The following is a 22,490-nucleotide window of genomic DNA, read 5'->3' as shown; positions in this document are numbered from 1 at the left end:
CTTGAGCTAAGTGGTGGGAGGCCGGTGGACAGGAGGTTTAATATCTCCAGTCCTCCTAGTTTGAAGCTCCACCAAGATCATGTGGATAGATCCCTAGTATGTTTTAACATTTCCAATCCCCGAAAGCCGGGAAATTGGGAAGTGTCATGGAATAACCAAACCATGACCTTTTCATACAGAGCCGATAGAATGCCTACAGATACAGAACTTATACGCCACATAGCCGGTAGTGGAAAATATTTCCGATATAGGTATACCCTAGGAAGTAGGACCATGAGAGTTGGAGAGGTATCACCAGGATACTGTGCACATATCGTACAAACTGATACGTGTACTAAACAGATGGGAGAATTAGGGTTAGGAGATTTCATATGGAAAATGTGTAATATGGTAATGTCCTACTCCGTCCCATATGTTCTCCCCGATGATGCATACTTCATATGCGGGAGGAAGGCGTATAAGTGGCTTGCCCCAAACTCAGAAGGGTTATGTTATATTGGAAAAGTACTGCCTGAGGTAATGACCGTATCCCACACTAAAATGAAGGATATTCACCGCAGTGCCCAAGCTCCTTATACTCACACTCATTACGAACACATCGTTAAACGGCACCTAATAGAAAGAACAGAGCATCCGGCCTCTGACCTGATCAATGAATCCACCGGGATTCAATTCCTAATCGCGTTAGATATCACTCGTACCGCCAGAGGAGTGATAAATTATAAATACATATCTGCTCTTGCAAATTTATTAGACAATATCACTGAAATGTATAATGACACATTCAGGTATACCGGAAGGGAGCTCCAAGCTTATAAAACAGAACTGGTTCAGCATAGGATGATTCTCAATTATCTCACAGCTGTGACGGGTGGGTATTGTGTTACCCTAGCGACTCAGTATGGAATAAAGTGCTGCACATATATTACAAACAGCACCGAGGACCCGGTCGAGGTCATAGACAAAAAGATGGATGACATTTTGCAATTAAAATGGGAGTTCCGAAGGAAACACAACCTCACCCTTGCCGCTGTGGGTAATGAGCTGACCAGTTGGGTGTCATGGTTGAACCCACGAAATTGGTTCTCTGGTTTAGGAGAATGGACCCAAGGTATTATCATGGATGTAGGGAAATTTCTTTTGTGTATTCTGGGTGTCATCATATTGGTCGGTCTGATATTTAGATGCGTTCGGGTTTTAACAAAGTGTAAACGTAGCGCCCGAGTGATGAGTTTAAGAAGTGAAGATACTGTAATAACAACGACTGATTTGGTTTATGACCCAACGATAGAGACAATGTTGTGATGAAAATGTGATTCCACGGTCCGTTTCTTTCACCCGTTTCTCCTTTGTTTTCCTCCAAGGTACAAAGACATCCGCTTGGAAGAAGAATTTGACAACCTTTTACACAGACAACTGATGGACTATGCCATAGACCCCCCATATCCCTAGTACCTTTAATTTTACGCTAGCCCAACACTTTTGTAAGTCTATGGACATTGAAAAAGCTTTTTGCACACCGTCTATAGCAAAAGCATCGGGAGACTACAGTCAACATGTACATCGAGACAAGACAAGACAAGACACAAGACAAGACCTCAATCGGCAAATGTATATTAAACTCACATAGTTTATCACTGCATTTACCATAATTGTTCTTTATCTTCATCTCTACAACCTTCAGGTAATAACACACATAGTCGATAGGGAATATAGGCACAGATATCAGCACTCACATATCCCCTTATTCATGTATCATCAACTAAAATGTGCTCCCCCATTTTGTTGCAACCAAAAGCCGAAAAGTGCTCGGTAAAGTTTGACAGCCCATCCACAGACCCGTACCACGGGATAAAAAGGAATTCAAATGTATACTTCGCAATACCTCGAAGCTTGATTTAAAACACGTACGGCACGATGATACATGACCCCCCAAACATGGATTCATACACACATGCTCCTGCTATCTCACTAGGTCATACCCTTTTCCTACCTTCTCCTCTCCTCCCCTACCCAATCATAGAAATGTATTATACATGACATATATTTTTCTCTTTTTGAAATGTTTTAGGAAGTGGCAGTTATTGGTGACTGCCAAAGGGTGGACTGTCAAAGTCAGAAAAATATCACGCTACACGCTGCCATATATGCACCTCATGCGAGTGCCTGCTGCGTGTGCATGAGCCCTCCTGTGCGTGCGCATACTCTCAGTTGCGTGCACCCGCAGGCGCACGGTATGCGCATTTACGGTAGAGTTTGTGTGCGTCTAGCGGGCGACTCAATCGTAACATATTTTATCCATATAATGTATTTTGTAGATTATGGTCCCTTTGATAGAATCTGAAAGTTTAGTTAATGTAGTATGTTCGGGGACAAAGAGATCCCTCTTTGTTTGATACGAAGGGTCAGACAGGGGTTACACAGTGGTGTTTAGTATCCATCGGAAGAGAATATAATTAGCAATATTCCGGTGTTGGTTTGAAGCGGATTAATCGCTCGTGCGTATAGTTATGGACATAAGAAGTTTATGGACATTTACTATATTTGCACTTTATTACCCATGCGGCGGGAAACCCAGTTTCCCACCCACCTGAGCAGTTAGGAATAGTCACAGCCCACCTGTATGAACCAACCTATGACCTTTTGTTATAATGCGAAGACGAATTCCTGTGTCCAATGAACAATAAGAATGTAGGGACCATTGTACTGTATTGTGTGTAGTGTATAAAAGGACAAGCCGATCTGGGCCAGCTCTCTACTCTCTTCAACGGTTCTCATTGCTGATAATCGGGAGCTGGATATCCAGAAAAGGCGCTTGCGATTGTTTCCCCTGGTGCGTAAGTTTCTCTGCAACCATATTGTCTCTTATTTTAATGTTATAAGCCATTCTCTCTCTCCTCCCCCCCTTTAAATGTAATTGTATCTTTATTGTATTTTATGTGTAGTTATCCGGTTAGGTATTTTATGTTATCTTGGTAGTGTATAACTTGTATTGTATTATTCTTTTGCAATTGAACGTTCATTCATTTCCTTAAAAGGCGTTAGACCCTTAGACCGGGATTTGAGTGTTTATTATATTGCTAAGGGGTTCTCTGAGCGTCACATACGCTCATACAGCTTTTAAACTAACGAGGTTACACTGTGTTGCATTTACACCTTATCACTCCACAAGGGTTTACAGTATAAGTACATTGTATATGGTTTAGTTATAAAGGTTTAACACTGTGAGCGTCTGCGCCGCTCGTGATCTCCTCGTGGTCTCGAGCGTTCGCTACGCTGATAGCGTAGCATTACGGTAGTCGCTCACCTATAGTGTGCCCGATACCAACAGCGTATTCTCGCGAGCGTTTGTGACGCTCGAGCGGCTCGCTCCCGATACAGCGTCCGCTACGCTAAGGGCGTACCCTTACGGTACCTCGTGCGCCAATTGCGTACTGTGTTCTTTAACCTTTTAGAGTATTTTATACAAGGTATAGAATAGGCATTGTCAGTACCGGGGACACAGTACCTCCAACAAGTCTCTAGTTGGCTCTGCAGTAATGATGGATACCGGAACCACGTTTCTCACCGCCCAGGATGCCAAGGCCTCAGTTATCCGCTTTGCAGCAGGATGACTGCTGTGATATTTCATCTTCCTCGCAAAGGACTGTTGGACAGTCAATTGCTTGGTGGAAGTAGTAAAAGTGGTCTTACGAGTACGACTTCCCCTCTGGGATGACCATCGACTCCCAGCAGCAACAACAGCAGCGCCAGCAGCAGTAGGCGTTACACGCAAGGATGCATCGGAGGAATCCCAGGCAGGAGAGGACTCGTCAGAATTGCCAGTGACATGGCCTGCAGGACTATTGGCATTCCTGGGGAAGGAGGAAATTGACACTGAGGGAGTTGGTGGGGTGGTTTGCGTGAGCTTGGTTACAAGAGGAAGGGATTTACTGGTCAGTGGACTGCTTCCGCTGTCGCCCAAAGTTTTTGAACTTGTCACTGACTTATGATGAATGCGCTGCAGGTGACGTATAAGGGAGGATGTTCCGAGGTGGTTAACGTCCTTACCCCTACTTATTACAGCTTGACAAAGGCAACACACGGCTTGACAAATGTTGTCCGCATTTCTGTTGAAATACTTCCACACCGAAGAGCTGATTTTTTTGGTATTTTCACCAGGCATATCAATGGCCCTATTCCTCCCACGGACAACAGGTGTCTCCCCGGGTGCCTGATTTAAACAAACCACCTCACCATCAGAATCCTCCTGGTCAATTTCCTCCCCAGCGCCAGCAACACCCATATCCTCCTCATCCTGGTGTACTTCAACACTGACATCTTCAATCTGACTATCAGGAACTGGACTGCGGGTGCTCCTTCCAGCACTTGCAGGGGGCGTGCAAATGGTGGAAGGCGCATGCTCTTCACGTCCAGTGTTGGGAAGGTCAGGCATCGCAAACGACACAATTGGACTCTCCTTGTGGATTTGTGATTTCGAAGAACGCACAGTTCTTTGCTGTGCTTTTGCCAGCTTGAGTCTTTTCATTTTTCTAGCGAGAGGCTGAGTGCTTCCATCCTCATGTGAAGCTGAACCTCTAGCCATGAACATAGGCCAGGGCCTCAGCCGTTCCTTACCACTCCGTGTGGTAAATGGCATATTGGCAAGTTTACGCTTCTCCTCCGACAATTTTATTTTAGATTTTTGAGTCCTTTTTTTACTGATATTTGGTGTTTTGGATTTTACATGCTCTGTACTATGACATTGGGCATCGGCCTTGGCAGACGACGTTGCTGGCATTTCATCGTCTCAGCCATGACTAGTGGCAGCAGCTTCAGCACGAGGTGGAAGTCGATCTTGATCTTTCCCTATTTTTGGAACCTCAACATTTTTGTTCTCCATATTTTAATAGGCACAACTAAAAGGCACCTCAGGTAAACAATGGAGATGGATGAATACTAGTATACTTATGGATGGACGAGCGACTGCCGACACAGAGGTAGCTACAGCCGTGGACTACCGTACTGCGTCTGCTGCTAATATAGACTGGATGATAATGATATAAAATATATATATATATATATATATATCACTACTGCAGCCGGACAGGTATATATTATATAATGACGGACCTGCTGGACACTGTCAGCACTGCAGACTCCTAAAGTAAGCTACTAGTATCAAGAAGATAGAAAAAAAAACACCACAGGTAGGTGGTATACAATTATGGATGGACGAGCGACTGCCGACACAGAGGTAGCTACAGCCGTAGACTACCGTACTGCGTCTGCTGCTAATATAGACTAGATGATAATGATCTAAAAAATATATATATATCACTACTGCAGCCGGACAGGTATATATTATATAATGACGGACCTGCTGGACACTGTCAGCAGCACTGCAGACTCCTAAAGTAAGCTACTAGTTGTATCAAGAAGATAGAAAGAAAAAAAACACCACAGGTAGGTGGTATACAATTATGGATGGACGAGCGACTGCCGACACAGAGGTAGCTACAGCCGTGGACTACCGTACTGCGTCTGCTGCTAATATAGACTGGATGATAATGATATAATATATATATATATATCACTACTGCAGCCGGACAGGTATATATTATATAATGACGGACCTGCTGGACACTGTCAGCAGCACTGCAGACTCCTAAAGTAAGCTACTAGTAGTATCAAGAAGATAGAAGAAAAAAAACACCACAGGTAGGTGGTATACAATTATGGATGGACGAGCGACTGCCGACACAGAGGTAGCTACAGCCGTGGACTACCGTACTGCGTCTGCTGCTAATATAGACTAGATGATAATGATATAAAAAATATATATATATCACTACTGCAGCCGGACAGGTATATATTATAATGACGGACCTGCTGGACACTGTCAGCACTGCAGACTCCTAAAGTAAGCTACTAGTATCAAGAAGATAGAAAAAAAAAAACACCACAGGTAGGTGGTATACAATTATGGATGGATGAGCGACTGCCGACACAGAGGTAGCTACAGCCGTGGACTACCGTACTGCGTCTGCTGCTAATATAGACTGGATGATAATGATATAAAAAATATATATATATATATCACTACTGCAGCCGGACAGGTATATATTATATAATGACGGACCTGCTGGACACTGTCAGCACTGCAGACTCCTAAAGTAAGCTACTAGTATCAAGAAGATAGAAAGAAAAAAAACACAACAGGTAGGTGGTATACAATTATGGATGGACGAGCGACTGCCGACACAGAGGTAGCTACAGCCGTGGACTACCGTACTGCGTCTGCTGCTAATATAGACTGGATGATAATGATATAAAAAATATATATATATCACTACTGCAGCCGGACAGGTATATATTATATAATGACGGACCTGCTGGACACTGTCAGCAGCACTGCAGACTCCTAAAGTAAGCTACTAGTAGTATCAAGAAGATAGAAAAAAAAAACCACCACAGGTAGGTGGTATACAATTATGGATGGACGAGCGACTGCCGACACAGAGGTAGCTACAGCCGTGGACTACCGTACTGCGTCTGCTGCTAATATAGACTGGATGATAATGATATAAAAAATATATATATATCACTACTGCAGCCGGACAGGTATATATTATATAATGACGGACCTGCTGGACACTGTCAGCAGCACTGCAGACTCCTAAAGTAAGCTACTAGTAGTATCAAGAAGATAGAAAAAAAAAACACCACAGGTAGGTGGTATACAATTATGGATGGACGAGCGACTGCCGACACAGAGGTAGCTACAGCCGTGGACTACCGTACTGCGTCTGCTGCTAATATAGACTGGATGATAATGATATAAAAAATATATATATATCACTACTGCAGCCGGACAGGTATATATTATAATGACGGACCTGCTGGACACTGTCAGCACTGCAGACTCCTAAAGTAAGCTACTAGTATCAAGAAGATAGAACAAAAAAAAAAAACACCACAGGTAGGTGGTATACAATTATGGATGGACGAGCGACTGCCGACACAGAGGTAGCTACAGCCGTGGACTACCGTACTGCGTCTGCTGCTAATATAGACTGGATGATAATGATATAAAAAATATATATATATATATCACTACTGCAGCCGGACAGGTATATATTATATAATTAATGACGGACCTGCTGGACACTGTCAGCAGAATGCGTTTATAGAATAAAAACACCACACGACGAGTGTTTAACTTTTTCAGGCAGACAATCACAATATACTGGTGGTCAGACAGTGGTCACTGGTCAGTCACACTGGCAGTGGCATTCTGGCAGCAAAAGTGTGCACTGTTAAATAATATGTACTCCTGCTATAACTGCTCCCCAGTCTCCCCCACAATTAAGCTGTGTGAGCACTGAGCACTCAGCACAGTCAGATATACATAGATGATGCAGCACACTGAGGCTGAGCACAGATATGGTATACTGTTACTGTGTCACTGTGTATCGTTTTTTTTTCAGGCAGAGAACGGATTATATTAAATAATAATATAATAAAACTGCACTGGTGGTCACTGGTCAGTCACTAGTAAACTCTGCACTCTCTGAGTACTCCTAAGCTCCAGTAAATCAAGTGTCTCACTCTCACTCTCTCTCTTCTAATCTAAATGGAGAGGACGCCAGCCACGTCCTCTCCCTATCAATCTCAATGCACGTGTGAAAATGGCGGCGACGCGCGGCTCCTTATATAGAATCCGAGTCTCGCGATAGAATCCGAGCCTCGCGAGAATCCGACAGCGGGATGATGATGACGTTCGGGCGCGCTCGGGTAAGCCGAGCAAGGCGGGAAGATCCGAGTCTGCCTCGGATCCGTGTAAAAAGGCTGAAGTTCGGGGGGGTTCGGATTCCGAGGAACCGAACCCGCTCATCACTAATACATAGATGATATTATCATGCAGCACACTGAGGCTGAGCACAGATATGGTATGTGACTGTGTATCGTTTTTTTTCAGGCAGAGAACGGATTATATTAAATAATAAATAAAACTGGTGGTCACTAGTATAACTATCAGCAAAACTCTGCACTCTCTGAGTACTCCTAATGCTCCAGTAAATCAAGTGTCGCACTCTCTATCTAAACGGAGAGGACGCCAGCCACGTCCTCTCCCTATCAATCTCAATGCACGTGTGAAAATGGCGGCGACGCGCGGCTCCTTATATAGAATCCGAGTCTCGCGATAGAATACGAGCCTCGCGAGAATCCGACAGTGGGATGATGACGTTCGGGCGCGCTCTGGTTAGCCGAGCAAGGCGGGAAGATCCGAGTCTGCCTCGGACCCGTGTAAAAAGCGTGAAGTTCGGGGGGGTTCGGTTTCCGAGAAACCGAACCCGCTCATCACTTATATAAACGCGATCTACTTAATGTAATATTTCTTTCTGAATTTCTGAATAAGAAATTTTTGGCCTAGGGGTGCCGTGAAAAAATTCTGATATTCTAGGGCGCCGTGATTCAAAAAAGTTTGGAATCCACTGCAATAGTACCTCTTATTCACATTACTCTGCACAATAGAACACCTTACATTACACTTCACAGTAGGACCTCTTATTCACATTATACCACACAGTAGTACCTCTTATTCACATTTACACCACATAGTAGTACCACATATTCACATTATGCAGAACTATAGAGCCCCTTATTATATTACGCTGCACAGTAATACCACTTATTCACATTATACCACAGAATAATACTTCACATTATGCTGTACTGTAGAGCCCCATATTCATATTATGCAACACAGTAGTAGTGCCCCTTATCACATCATGCCATACAGTAGTGCCACTTATTAAGGTTGAACCACACAGTAGTAGTGATTATAATACATATTATGCCACACAGTAGTGCCAATTATTTACATAGTAGTAGTAGTAGTAGTAGTACCCCTTATACACATTATGCCACACCGTAGCACCACTTTCTCATGTTATGCCACAAAGCAGGGCCGTAACTAGGTGTGTGCAGATGGTGCTATGCCACACAGCGCATTTGCCCTGTGGGTGCACCTTCCACATACACCCCGATTGACCACCTATTTCCCCATGTACTCCGCTGATGGCTGCTCACCCCGCACCCTTGTGTGCTCTGCAGCATCTGCCATCTAGCACCCGCAGCCCCAAGCTCCCACTCTGCAGCCCCAAGCTTTGACCAGCAGAAGCCTCTGCCCAATCTCTACCGCTGGTTGCTGTTTATCGACAGTGCTGAGGAGTGTTGTAATCTCTCTCCCGTGTGATGAACTCCTGCGGCCCACCCCCTCAGGAACCGGCAGCAGCGCAGAAGGAAGAAATAATGTAAGTGTCTATACACACTACAGTACACTACACCATAGGGTAGGGATGTAAGGGGCTCTACCTAGTGTAACGTGTGTAACATGCTCTACCTGGTGTAATGTGTGTAAGGGGCTCTACCTGGTGTAATGTGTGTAAGTGGCTCTACCTGGTGTAATGTGTGTAAGGGGCTCTACCTGGTGTAATGTGTGTAAGGGGCTCTACCTGCTGTAATGTGTGTAAGTGGCTCTACCTGCTGTAATGTGTGTAAGTGGCTCTACCTGGTATAATGTGTGTAAGGGGCTCTACCTGGTGTAATGTGTGTAAGGGGCTCTACCTGGTGTAATGTGTGTAAGTGGCTCTACCTGGTGTAATGTGTGTAAGGGGCTCTACCTGGTGTAATGTGTGTAAGGGGCTCTACCTGCTGTAATGTGTGTAAGTGGCTCTACCTGGTGTAATGTGTGTAAGGGTCTCTACCTGGCGTAATGTGTATTTCTGCAGCGGGGTACACTGGTATTCCACAGGGAATATCATCGGGGTTGTGACCGAACGGCTTTTGTACGAAACCACTCACCGCTTTCGCGTTCCATCCCCAGTACACAGAATGGATACTTAGGTCACACGGGACCTGACCACATAGGGGATTCCTGCTTACCGTCAGTAACCGCCTGTTACTGACATCACCCACTGTGCTGTGGGCGGGTTTATGCTGCCACCACCAAACTCCTAACCTGCCGTGGCGTTTGGAACCACGGTTCTGCTCTGTATGTGTCGACACACTGCCTTACCACACCTGTGTGGTATTGACGAATCCCCACTAGTCCTCTACCGGTAGCTGGCGGAAGGCGGAACTTGGAGACGTTGGGGTGCTCCCGGGACAGCCGGAGGACGGAGCTAGGTTTTGCATAGGCCTGCAGGTCACAAGATGACGCAATCTTCTTGAGGCAGATGATGTTTTAATGCCAACAAATAGTTCTGAAGAGAACTCTTCCCTATTGCTAGGGGAAACAGCATACAGCAAGACGTTCACAGCAGAAAGTAGTTGGTATAATACACTCTGGAGGCACGCAGGCCTCCTTTTTATGTAAATTTTCCACACAGTACCACAGGGGGTCATGTCCCCCCTGAGTAATTTCCATCCAATCAGGAAATCTTACAAAATACAAATAAAAAAATAAAACAATTTCCTCCTTCCTGGCACACACAAAGTTTTGTATAATTTAAACTCCAATTCCTACCACCTGGGAGTTTACACTTCGCCATTGATAAATTTATCACATAGCTTCAAAATACAAATGTTTCTGTCACATTCACATCTCCATGCAAACCCAGTGTTTGGGTTTACAAAAGGAAAGACTGCCACACAACAAACAGTCTTCCTTCCACCTTCGTTTGCATTTCAAAGATGTTTGGCCACCAAGAGGCCGGCTAATTGACACTTACTTGTACATAGCAAGTCTGGAACTAGGACAATTACCATACGACTTCCTATGCAAAAAGTGTCTCACAAACTATTTTCAAGGCCTTTTTAGAAACAAAATACCTTGTACTTTCCTCATAAGTGCCGTGTCCATCAGTTCATCATTCTCCAACTGCGCACTGCGCAGCGATATAACATATGACACATTATTAAACATATTTTAAATACCCGGTGCCTAGCACCCACAATACATTTAAAGATGGCGACTACCGCCAGTGCACAGTTTAAAAGTAGCGCCAAGCGCCCATTGTCCTCCTAATGGCGCCGGGCACTAGGGGTTAACCCCTTCAGTGCTGCGGCCGCCATTACACATGTGGCTGGTTAGTCTCTCCGGCCACACTCCTCCCCCCAATTCAAGCGGAAAAACCAGGGAGCCATGTCCCAACGATTTGACTCCTGGTCCTGCAGTCTGTTGGGTTGAAGGTGATGCTACCTGGGGGCGTGTAGGCTCCGGCCTAGACAGTTCATCCATAGTGCAGTGGGCCTCTCTTCGTGGGGGCACAATGTTCAAATAGTCCACCTGAAGTCCAAGTTCAAGGCTCCACCACAAAAGTCTGTCCAATTTCCCCAAGGTAGGTTGCAGCCACCTAACAGGTGGGTGGTAAGTCACCACGGCGGGGGGCCAGTTACACACAAGTGCCACCCAAGGTGTCCCAATTGTGGCATGCCCCACCTCCCACAATAGCAGTATTCTGCTCAAACAGGCCACAGGGTGCTCCTGCCCATATGGCTCCTCCTGGCTCAGTACTGCTCCCAGTCCGTGCAGTGGCGCAGTAGTTCGTAACACGCAGTCCTGGTCAAGAATGTGCGCCATCAGCACTGGAGCGGGTACCAGAGCCTCCTTCAATGACTGGAATGCCAACTCGCAAGCGGGTGCAAAGTCCACTGACTTGGGAATGCCCTTCCTAGCCATCTCTGTAAAGGGGTTCACTACAGGACTAAAGTCAATGACAACGTGTCCGTTGGGCCTTACAGGTTCTAAGGTCAGTACCAGTCGGGGTGATGTGAGCTTGTGGGCTGGGGACAGTCTCTGGTCGCCTCTGCTTTGGGCCTACCACTGTCTCTTCCCACACGGTGCCCCAGGCACTGCAACTCCGTCATTTCTATCTGGCAACTGTCTGCCCTAACTGTCAGACCTGCCCTCAAATCCTCGGTCGACCTATGACTCGGGAAACTTACCCTGTCACCTAGGTCTGCTTTTTCCTCCTCGCCCGCTACCTGTGCCACAGTGATAGCGGCCAGACTACCAGCCTCTGGATCCTGTGTGGCATCCACCACAGGGAGGCTGCGTGTCTTCCCCGATCTACTGCGAATAGGCAGGGAACCTGCTATGTCCACAGCAACTTGCTGCAAGGGTCCTCCTATGGGCAGAGGCCCAGAGACAACACAACCGCTGGAGTGCCCCAGCTGCCAACGCATGGCACCAGCCTTACAGTTGGTCTGGGCATCATTCGACATCCCAGACCAGGGTAAGCTCTGTGTCAGGCACTTCAGGGGATGGTCTATCTCTGAGTGTTTGTCCAAAGGGGTTTCGCTGGCAACCGACACCGGTTGCGTAGGAAAATTCCCTGGGGGGACCAGTTGGACATGTTCCCTATCTGGTCTATCCCCTCCCACTTTCCTGGCTACCCTGTAACTTAACCCTTCCCGCCAGGTCAAACTTCCTGCCCCAACCCTGTCAAGGCCGCTGCCAGAGTGGCGCCTCATGCCTTTCAGAGATGGGTCAGAGAGTTGAGCCTCCCTAAACTCCTGCCTGCGGCCCTCAATCTCTCCTAAATTGGGACACACTACAGGGGGATCTAGGTGGGGACTACTAGGGTCAGTCTGGTAGGGGTCAGTCACAGAAAAGTCAGTGTGGCTTCTCATACTCACCGCCGGAGTTGGCAAACCACTTGGGCCAGGAGCATCATTGGGCACCCCCACAGGATCAAACGAGCTGGAACCAACATCCTCTACATTGCTAGGGGACGTAGGCATACCAGAGTCAAAAGGCATGCGGGGTCGATGTGCTGATCTAGCCGCTGTAATCTTTTCCTCTGGGCTGGTTGATGCTGTGGTTGGCTGTGCTGTTAGTTGTCTAGCAGCTGTAGTCTTTTCCTCTGGGCTGGGCTGTGCTGGAGTAGCTGATGTCAACGGTGGTTGTGGAACTTGACTGCGGGGAATGGCGCCAGCAAACGTGGTGACGATCCCACGACCCAGATCATTTCCTAGGACCACATCAGTTGGGAGACCATCCATGACGGCAACCTCTCGCAACTCTGGTCCAGCTCCCCAGTCCAGGTAGACTCTTGCCGTGGGAACCTCTCTCACCGTTCCATCTGCCAGGATGACCTTGGCAGTGCGACCCTGCAATACTGCAGCAGGATCTATAAGGTGGGGGCTCACCACAGTGATTGAGGCCCCAGAGTCTCTTAGGCCTTCCACCTGCAGGGGTCCCACGTGGACCGGCTGCAGGTTCCTCCACATATTGTGTAGGGGCTGTTTGGCCATGCAGGTGACTCTCTCTGTAGAGTGCACCTGTCTCTCGCCACACTCCATCGGACTGACTGGAGGGGGAACAGTCTCTGTAGGCTCATCTCCACTCGTCAAACAAGCAAGCCGGGCTCCAGCACTCGGATTTGGGGCACGAGTCTGGGGTGCTTGGGATGCAGGACAGTTCATCCTCAGATGTCCAATTTTCCCACAGCCGTAGCACTTCTTCTCCAGTTGTGGCACCGATGATCTCTGATCACTTGCAGGGACACTGTGGTGCGGTTGCTGGCCAAGAGCACCCGGTTTGGAAGATGCTTGCTTTGGGGGGCGATGAGCTGAAGAGGGGTGTCCCCCTGGTGGTACAGTCTCTTGGAGCTTGCTGCTGGCTGGGTGCTTCTGCCCCTGTGGCCGAATGGCCACACACTTGTCGGCTAATTGGGCAGCCATCTTTAAGCTGGGTGGCTCCCGATCTAGCACCCACTCCTTCACTTCTGGGGCGCACCTGCGATAGAACTGCTCCCTGCAGATCAGGTCGATCAGTGCGTCCCATGTAGTGGCTTCAGAATCCTTCACCCGCTTCACCACGTACTGCCGCAGCTGGGTGGTGAACTGCTCATGGGTGCTGCTAGGATTCTTGGGCAAGTCTCTGAACTTCTTCCGGTAAGACTCTGGAGTGATGAAGAATCGCTGGAGGAGGGCCTTTGCGACTTCGTCGTAGTTCCCACAGTCCTCCGTCGCCACTCCTCGATAGGCCTCCAAGGCCTCTCCATGCAGAGTGGGCACAAGGTGTCTCACCCACTCAGACTTGGGTAGATCATGTAGTTTGCAAGTCCTTTCAAAAACTTGTAAATGTCCATCAATGTCCCCATCACTGTCTGCAAACTTGGCAAACTGAATGTGTACCAATCTGTGTGCAGCAGCTGACAACGGCTCCCGGGGTACCACGGCCTGTGGTGCCCGCTCCGCATGCCACATCTGAATGACAAGCATGCGTTCTTGCTCCGTTGCCCTTTCCCCCAATTCCGCTAGCCGATCCGCTAGGCTATCCAGTATCCGTGCCGCCCCACCCTGGGACGTTGGGATCCTGGCCCTGCTAGGGATTGCTGGGAAACATGGCTGTTGATAGAGGGGGCGGGGCTTGTGGGTCTCACCGGTTCCGTACGAAGGTTCACTGGTGGGCCGTCCTCTCCGTTGCTGATGCCGTCAGTGCTGTCCACCTCCGTCCGATGGGACTCCTCCAAGCTCATGAGCGCCGCCTTCATGAATTTTCTGGATGCGCTGAAAGGGATATCCACACCCTTCTCCTGGCACACGATCTCCAGATCGCCCTTACACATTCCACTGAAGTCCGTCATCTTGTGCGTTCTCCTGCGCTGCAGTTACTCCTCTCCTGAGTAACTCGGTGTGGCCGGAGAGCCCCAGCCACGAGGCAAATGGCCGCCCTGGCACTGAAGGGGTTAATCCCCTAGTGCCCGGCGCCATTTGCCAAGAACAAAGGGCGCTTGGCGCCAAATTTAAAATGTGTTGGGCGCTAGTCGCCATGTTTATAAAATGTTTAAATTGTATTTTGTTTAAAACTGTGCCGTGGTCCCGGACCCCTCCGGAGACCACGGCAAGGAGGACAGCCCCCGGCGCGCTCAGCAGAGTGTGCGCGCCGGGGGAGAGGGCAGCCGCTGACCGCCGACGTCCGGGAGCTCCGCTCCCGGCAGCGGTCGGTGCACCCCCGGGCGCACTGGAGTGTGCGCGCCGGGGGAGACGAGGACTGCTGCATGCGGGAGATCAGCTCCCGCTGCAGCCTTCAGATGGGCACCGCCGGAGTCCGGGAGCTCCGCTCCCGGCAGCGGTGAGCACAGCCCCCCGGCACACTGAGCTGTGTGTGCGCCGGGGGGGGGAGAAGGGTGAGCCGCTGCGGCTGGGAGCTCAGCTCCCGCTGCAGCGCGCTCTGGGTCTGCCTGTGCTGGGGACGGGAGCTCCGCTCCCGGCGCCTCAGCACACTGGAGGCGGCCAGCCGCGGCAGCCGGGACGAACGTCCCGGGCTGCCGGGCAGCAAGGGGGGTGCGCTGCAGCCCGGCTCCCCGCCGGACGCTGCAGCGAGGCCACAAGACAGGCGCCGCTCAGGGGGGACCGGGCTAGCCGGCTCCCTAGCGGCGTGGGCACATTAGGCGGGCCAGCAGGATGGTGAGCGCTGGGGTCCGGGAGCTACGCTCCCGGCGCCTCAGCGCTAAAACAAGCCAGGGTCACGGCGGCCGGGACAAGTGTCCCGGTCCGCCGGGCTTAGGTACAGGGGGGTGCGCCGCTGCGTGCGGCGAGGCCACTGATTAGTGCCACCCTGGGGGGACAGGGAGAGCCAGCTCCCTGGAACCCCAGAGGCAGAAAAGCAGGCTGGAGGATGGGGGAAGCCAGCCCCATACCTCCAGCACACAGAGAGCCCTCGCAGCCAGGCTGCAGGGCTAGGGAAGGCACTGCAGTGCCTGAGTATGTAGAGTCTGTGCAGGGCACAGGCTCAGGGTATATTTAAAGAGAAATGTACAGTGTGATTTAAAAATGTAATGTATTTAAAGATAAAATGCACTTACTTGATTGTGTGTCCCAGGAGGGGGGAATCCATAGCTGTGCAGGCTGATGGATTCTCCCAGACCTTTTCCCTAAAAACGGAATGCATTCCCATCCAGCCTCACAGTTCCAATGGGGACAGGGAGAAAGAGAAGCAGCTTAGCCATAAAACAAGCTGAGTGGTTTCTTGGAGCTCCATGGAGATCAGCCGTAGTGGACCAGAGACCTGGACCGGGGAGCCAGGCTGCCCAGCTCTGGAGCCCAAATCCAGGCTGCAGGCAGTGAGAAGGGGTCCCGGGCAGGTTTCTGGAAGTCAGTTTAAGAGGGAAAACCTCCCCCCAGCCAGACTGAACGGCACCGTGGGAGTAGCCTGCTCTCCCAGATGGGAGAGACAAAGGAGACCGGCCACTCCCCACTGTCCATTGGGGACAATGTTAGGTGTGCATGAGTCCAGAGCATGCACAGCTCATGGGTAAACATTGATTGGTTGTACACCACAGGGCGGGCTTACCCCCTGTGGTAGAGGGTCTTGGAGAGGGATAAAAGGAGGCCAGTTGGCCCATAGGATTGTGTAATTGTAACATCATCTTCTGCTGAAAACATCTTGATTGTATGCTGTTGCCCCTAGCAATAGGGAGGAGCCTTTTTAAAGGTTATTTGAGCAAATAAACATCTTTGCCTCAAGAAGACTGCTTCATCTTGTGACCAACAGGGTTAGGCCAAACCTAGCCCCGTTCTCCGGCTGTCCAGGGAAGCACCTGACGTCTCCAAGCTCCGCCTTCCGCCAGCTACCGGTAGAGGCCTAGCAAGTGGCTAGTGGGGATTCGTCGACACCACACAGGTGTGGTAAAGCAGTGCGTCGGCACATACAGAGCAGAACCGTGGTTCCAAACGCCACGGCAGGTTAGGAGTTTGGTGGTGGCAGCGAGAACCCGCCCACAGCGCAGTGGGTGGAGTCAGTAACAGGCGGTTACTGACGGTAAGCGGGAATCCCCTATGTGGTCAGGCCTCGTGCGGCTTGACCTTCCATTCTGTGCGCAGTCAACGGGACGCGGCAAGCGGCGAGTGCTTCCGTACGGTACCGTCCTGTCACAGAAATTGGTGGCATAGTGGTGGGATAATCCCAGGCGGCTTTTCATCACCCGATTGGAGAAGCCGAGTTACTCAGGAGAGGAGTAACTGCAGCGCAGGAGAACGCACAAGATGGCGGAATTCAGCGGAATGTCCAAGGAGGATCTGGAGATCGTGTGCCAGGGGAAGGGTGTGGAAATCCCTTTCAACGCGTCCAGGAGCGTCATGCAGGCGGCGCTCAGGAGCTGGGAGGAGTCTCAGGTGGAGGTGGAAAACACTGACGGCGTCAGCATCGCAGAGGACGACCCAACAGTGGACCTTCGCACAGGACCGGTGAGATCCACAAGCCCCGCCCTCTCTCACAACAGCCATATTTCCCAGCAATCCCTAGCAGGGCCAGGATCCCAACGTCCCAGGGGGGGCGACCCGGATACCCTAGCAGATCGGCTAGCGGAATTGGGGGAAAGGGCAACGGAGCAAGAACGCATGCTTGTCATTCGGATGTGGCATGCGGAGCGGGCATCACAGGCCGTGGTACCCCGGGAGCCGTTGTCAGCTGTTGTACACAGATCAGGACGAGTTCAGTTTGCCAAGTTTGCAGACAGTGATGGGGACATTGATGGACATTTGCAAGTTTTTGAAAGGACTTGTAAACTACATGATCTACCCAAGTCCGAGTGGGTGAGACACCTTGTGCCCACTCTGCATGGAGAGGCCTTGGAGGCCTATCGAGGAGTGGCGACGGAGGACTGTGGGAACTACGACGAAGTCGCGAAGGCCCTCCTCCAGCGATTCTTCATCACTCCTGAGTCTTACAGGAAGAAATTCAGAGACTTGCCCAAGAATCCTAGCAGCACCCATGAGCAGTTCGCCACCCAGCTGAGGCAGTACGTGGTGAAGTGGGTGAAGGATTCGGAAGCCACTACGTGGGACGCACTGATCGACCTGATCTGCAGGGAGCAGTTCTACCGCAGGTGCGCCCCAGAAGTGAAGGAGTGGGTGCTAGATCGGGAGCCACCCAGCTTAAAGATGGCTGCCCAGTTAGCAGACAAATATGTGGCAATTCGGCCGCAGGGGCAGAAGCGCCCAACCAGCAGCCAACCCCAAAAGACTGTACCACCAGGGGGACACCCCTCTTCAGCTCATCGCCCCCCAAAGCAAGCATCTTCCAACCCGGGTGCTTTTGGCCAGCAACCGCCCCGCAGTGCCCCTGCCAGTAATCAGAGGCCATCGGAGCCACGCCTGGACAAAAAGTGCTATGGCTGTGGGAAGATCGGACATCTGAGGATGAACTGTCCTGCATCCCAAGCACCCCAGACTCGTGCCCCAAATCCGAGTGCTGGAGCCCGGATTGCTTGCTTAACCCGGGAAGATGAGCTTCCAGAGACTGTACCCCCTCCAGTCAGTCCGATGGAGTGTGGCAAGAAACAGGTGGACTCCACGGAAAGAGTCACCTGTATGGCTAAGAAGCCCCCACCAAATATGTGGCGGCACCTGCAGCCGGTCCAAGTGGGATCCCTGCAGGGCGAAGGCTTAAGAGACTCTGGGGCCTCCATAACCGTTGTAAGCCCCCACCTGGTCGACCCTGCTGCCGTACTGCAGGGTTGCACTGCAAAAGTTACCGTGGCCGATGGGCTAGAGCGAGAAGTGCCCATGGCCAGAGTCTACCTCGACTGGGGAGCTGGACAAGAGCTAAGAGATGTTGCCGTAATGGATGGCCTCCCAACTGATGTCGTCTTGGGGAATGATCTCGGTGGAGGGATCGTTACTGCCTTCGCGAACGCCATCACCCGGAGTCAAGCGGCCAGACTACAGTCTTCATCGTCTCTGCCAGCACCGCCCAGCCCAGAGGAAAAGACCCTAGCGGCTGAACAACCGCCAACCACAGCGTCAGCCATCCCAGAGGAAAAGACCACAGCGGCCAGATCAGCACATCTGCCCCTTGCCTCTGGTGGGCCTACGTCCCCTAGCAACGCAGAGGATGTCGGTTCCAGTTTGCTGAATCCTGTGCGGGTGCCCAGTGATGCTCCTGTCCCTAGTGGTTTGCCAACTCCGGCGGTGAGTATGAGTGACTACCCCGACCCTACCATGACTGACCCCAACTTGACTGACCCCAATATTCCCCCTGTAGAGTGTCCAAACCTAGGAGAAAGTGAGGGCCGCAGGCAGGAGTTTAGGGAAGCTCAGCTCTCTGACCCATCCCTGGAAGGCATGAGGCGCCAAGCTGGCCGCGGCCTTGCTGGGATGGGGGCAGGGAGTGTGACCTGGTGGAAACGGTTACTGTACCGGGTAGCCAAGGTAGAGGGGGATAGGCCAGTGCGGGAGAAAGTTCAACTGGTGGTTCCCAGGAGCTTTCGGGAGCAACTGATGTCAGTTGCCCATGAAATTCCTTTGGCGGGACACCTGGGGAGGGACCGGACACTGAGGCGCCTGACGCAGAACTTTTTTTGGCCCGGAGTGTCGGATGACGTCCGGACCTACTGTAAGTCCTGTGATGTGTGCCAACGGCTTGGACGCCCCAGTGCTCGGGCTCCCCTGAGGTCTTTGCCAATAGTCGGGGAACCTTTCCAACGAGTGGCCGTGGACATAGTCAGTCCCCTACCTGTACCCAGTAGATCGGGGAAGAGATACATCCTCACCGTGGTGGATTATGCTACCCGGTATCCAGAGGCTGTGGCTCTGTCCGCCATCACTGCGGAAAAGGTAGCGGACGCTCTGCTAGGCATATTTAGTAGAGTAGGGTTCCCCAGTGAGATCCTAACCGATCAAGGGACGCAGTTCATGAGTGATCTGGTCCAGTGTCTCTGGGCGAAGTGCGGGGTGCGCCAACTCCGCACTGCCCCCTATCATCCCCAGACTAACGGACTTTGCGAGAGATTCAATGGCACTCTGAAGCAGATGCTACGGGCATTTGTGACTTCGGAGGGAGGAGACTGGGAGCGATACCTGCCGCACCTCCTGTTTGCATATCGGGAGGTGCCCCAGGAGTCAACCGGATTCTCGCCCTTCGAGTTACTATATGGCCGCAGAGTCCGTGGACCTCTTGACCTGTTCCGGGAGGCTTGGGAGGGGGAGCTGATCCACCAGGATGAGTCCGTGGTGGAGTATGTGTTGAAGCTCAGAGATCGGTTAGAGAATCTCATGGGACTAGCGCAAGCGAATCTTGCGGAAGCACAGACCAAGCAGAAGACTTGGTATGACCAGGGCGCGCGTGCTCGGGTCTTTGGAGTAGGGCAGAAGGTGCTGGTTCTGGTACCCACACGTCAGAACAAGCTCCAGGCTGCCTGGGCGGGACCGTACACGGTTGCAAAACGCCTAAGCGACATCACCTACGTGGTGTCATTTGACAGCGATGGTAGGAGGCAGCGTACCTACCATATAAACATGTTGAAGGCATACCACGAGCGTGTGGAGTCGGTAGCCGCTGTGTGCTGCCTGCCGATGGAGGAACCAGGAAAAGATCCCATTCCTGACCTCCTCGCGGATGCCAAGGGTGAGGGTGGTGTAGAGGAAGTTAGCTGGAGCAGTGAGCTTGGTAACCACAAGAGGGAGCAGCTGGAGTCAGTGCTGCTGTCCTTTGAGGCCCAGTTCAGCAGGAAGCCCGGCCTGACTTCCCTACGTGCCCATCATGTAGACACTGGTGAGCATAGGCCGATTCGGCAACCCGCGTATCGGGTCTCACCAGAGGCGCAGGCGAGTATCTACCAAGAGGTGCAGGAGATGTTAGCGCTAGGCGTAATCACGCGCTCCAACAGTCCCTGGGCCGCCTCCGTTGTACTGGTTCCCAAGAAGGACCGGACAACCAGGTTCTGCGTAGACTACCGCCGGTTGAACGAAGTAACCAAATCCGACGCCTATCCCCTACCCCGCATTGACGCACTGTTAGACGAGCTGGCTGGGGCGAAGTACATCTCTACGTTCGATCTGAGCAAGGGGTATTGGCAGATACCAATGACTCCCGAGGCTCAGGAACGGTCCGCCTTCATCACCTCCTTTGGCTTGTTTGAGTTCAAAACGATGCCATTCGGGATGAAGAATGCGCCAGCCACCTTCCAGAGTGTGGTCGATGACCTGCTGAAGGGGTTCCGAGAGTTCGCCCAGGCCTACTTGGATGACATTGCTGTCTTCAGCCGAACCTGGGAAGAGCACCTGGGCCATGTGGGGTTGGTGTTAGAGAGGATTCGGTGGGCAGGTCTGACCATCAGGGCAGACAAGTGCCAAATGGGGATGACAGAGGAACAGTACCTGGGGCACCGTGTGGGGGGAGGTAAGGTGAAGCCTGAACCAGCGAAGGTGGAGGCGATCCGAGACTGGCCCCGGCCCACAACCCAGAGACAGGTCCTGGCTTTCTTAGGGATCGCAGGATACTACAGACGTTTTGTCCCTGACTTTAGTTCTGTGGCCAAACCCCTGACTGATCTGACTAAGAAGAAACTCCCCAAGATAGTTGACTGGACGACCGCATGTGAGTTGGCATTCCAGTCGTTGAAAACTGCTCTAGTACATGCTCCAGTACTGATGGCGCCGGACTATAGTAAAAACTTTGTTGTACAAACTGATGCGTCACAGTACGGACTCGGGGCAGTACTGAGCCAGGAGGGGCCGGATGGGCAGGAGCACCCTGTGGCCTATTTGAGCAGAAAGCTGCTACCGCGGGAGGTGGGGTATGCCACAATTGAAAAGGAGTGTTTGGCTATTGTTTGGGCTGTGAAGAAGCTTCAGCCCTATTTGTATGGCCGCCATTTTACGGTGGTAACGGACCACAATCCATTACGGTGGCTCCAACACACCACGGGGGAAAACGGCAGACTGTTGCGGTGGAGCCTTGCTCTTCAGGCTTATGACTTCCATATTATCCACAAGCAAGGCAAGGCTCATAGCAATGCAGATGGACTGTCACGTCAGGAGGAGCCTGAACCCCCAAAGAACTCCCGATAAACTCATTAAGGACTGCGGGACCAGGACCCAAATCGTTGGGACATGGGTCCCTGGTTGACCCGCTTGAATGGGGGGGGAGGAGTGTGGCCGGAGAGCCCCAGCCACGAGGCAAATGGCCGCCCTGGCACTGAAGGGGTTAATCCCCTAGTGCCCGGCGCCATTTGCCAAGAACAAAGGGCGCTTGGCGCCAAATTTAAAATGTGTTGGGCGCTAGTCGCCATGTTTATAAAATGTTTAAATTGTATTTTGTTTAAAACTGTGCCGTGGTCCCGGACCCCTCCGGAGACCACGGCAAGGAGGACAGCCCCCGGCGCGCTCAGCAGAGTGTGCGCGCCGGGGGAGAGGGCAGCCGCTGACCGCCGACGTCCGGGAGCTCCGCTCCCGGCAGCGGTCGGTGCACCCCCGGGCGCACTGGAGTGTGCGCGCCGGGGGAGACGAGGACTGCTGCATGCGGGAGATCAGCTCCCGCTGCAGCCTTCAGATGGGCACCGCCGGAGTCCGGGAGCTCCGCTCCCGGCAGCGGTGAGCACAGCCCCCCGGCACACTGAGCTGTGTGTGCGCCGGGGGGGGGGAGAAGGGTGAGCCGCTGCGGCTGGGAGCTCAGCTCCCGCTGCAGCGCGCTCTGGGTCTGCCTGTGCTGGGGACGGGAGCTCCGCTCCCGGCGCCTCAGCACACTGGAGGCGGCCAGCCGCGGCAGCCGG

At 51.5% G+C, this 22,490-nt stretch overlaps 1 protein-coding gene across 1 annotated transcript; it reads left to right on the top strand.

Moving 5' to 3' along the window:
* Window positions 1-12,172: 12,172 nt before the first annotated feature.
* LOC135053191 (uncharacterized) lies at window positions 12,173-21,690 on the top strand (the record flags this gene model as incomplete). Its single annotated transcript, XM_063957466.1, has 3 exons — window positions 12,173-12,224; window positions 19,130-20,028; window positions 21,160-21,690. Coding segments are annotated over exons 1-3 (1,482 nt in total), but the record flags the coding sequence as incomplete, so codon positions are not given.
* Between the last annotated feature and the right edge of the window lie 800 nt (window positions 21,691-22,490).

The sequence above is a fragment of the Pseudophryne corroboree genome, chromosome 1 (assembly GCF_028390025.1).
Source record: "Pseudophryne corroboree isolate aPseCor3 chromosome 1, aPseCor3.hap2, whole genome shotgun sequence".
Taxonomy (NCBI): Eukaryota; Metazoa; Chordata; class Amphibia; order Anura; family Myobatrachidae; genus Pseudophryne; species Pseudophryne corroboree.
This window is presented reverse-complemented; position numbering and strand designations above follow the sequence as displayed.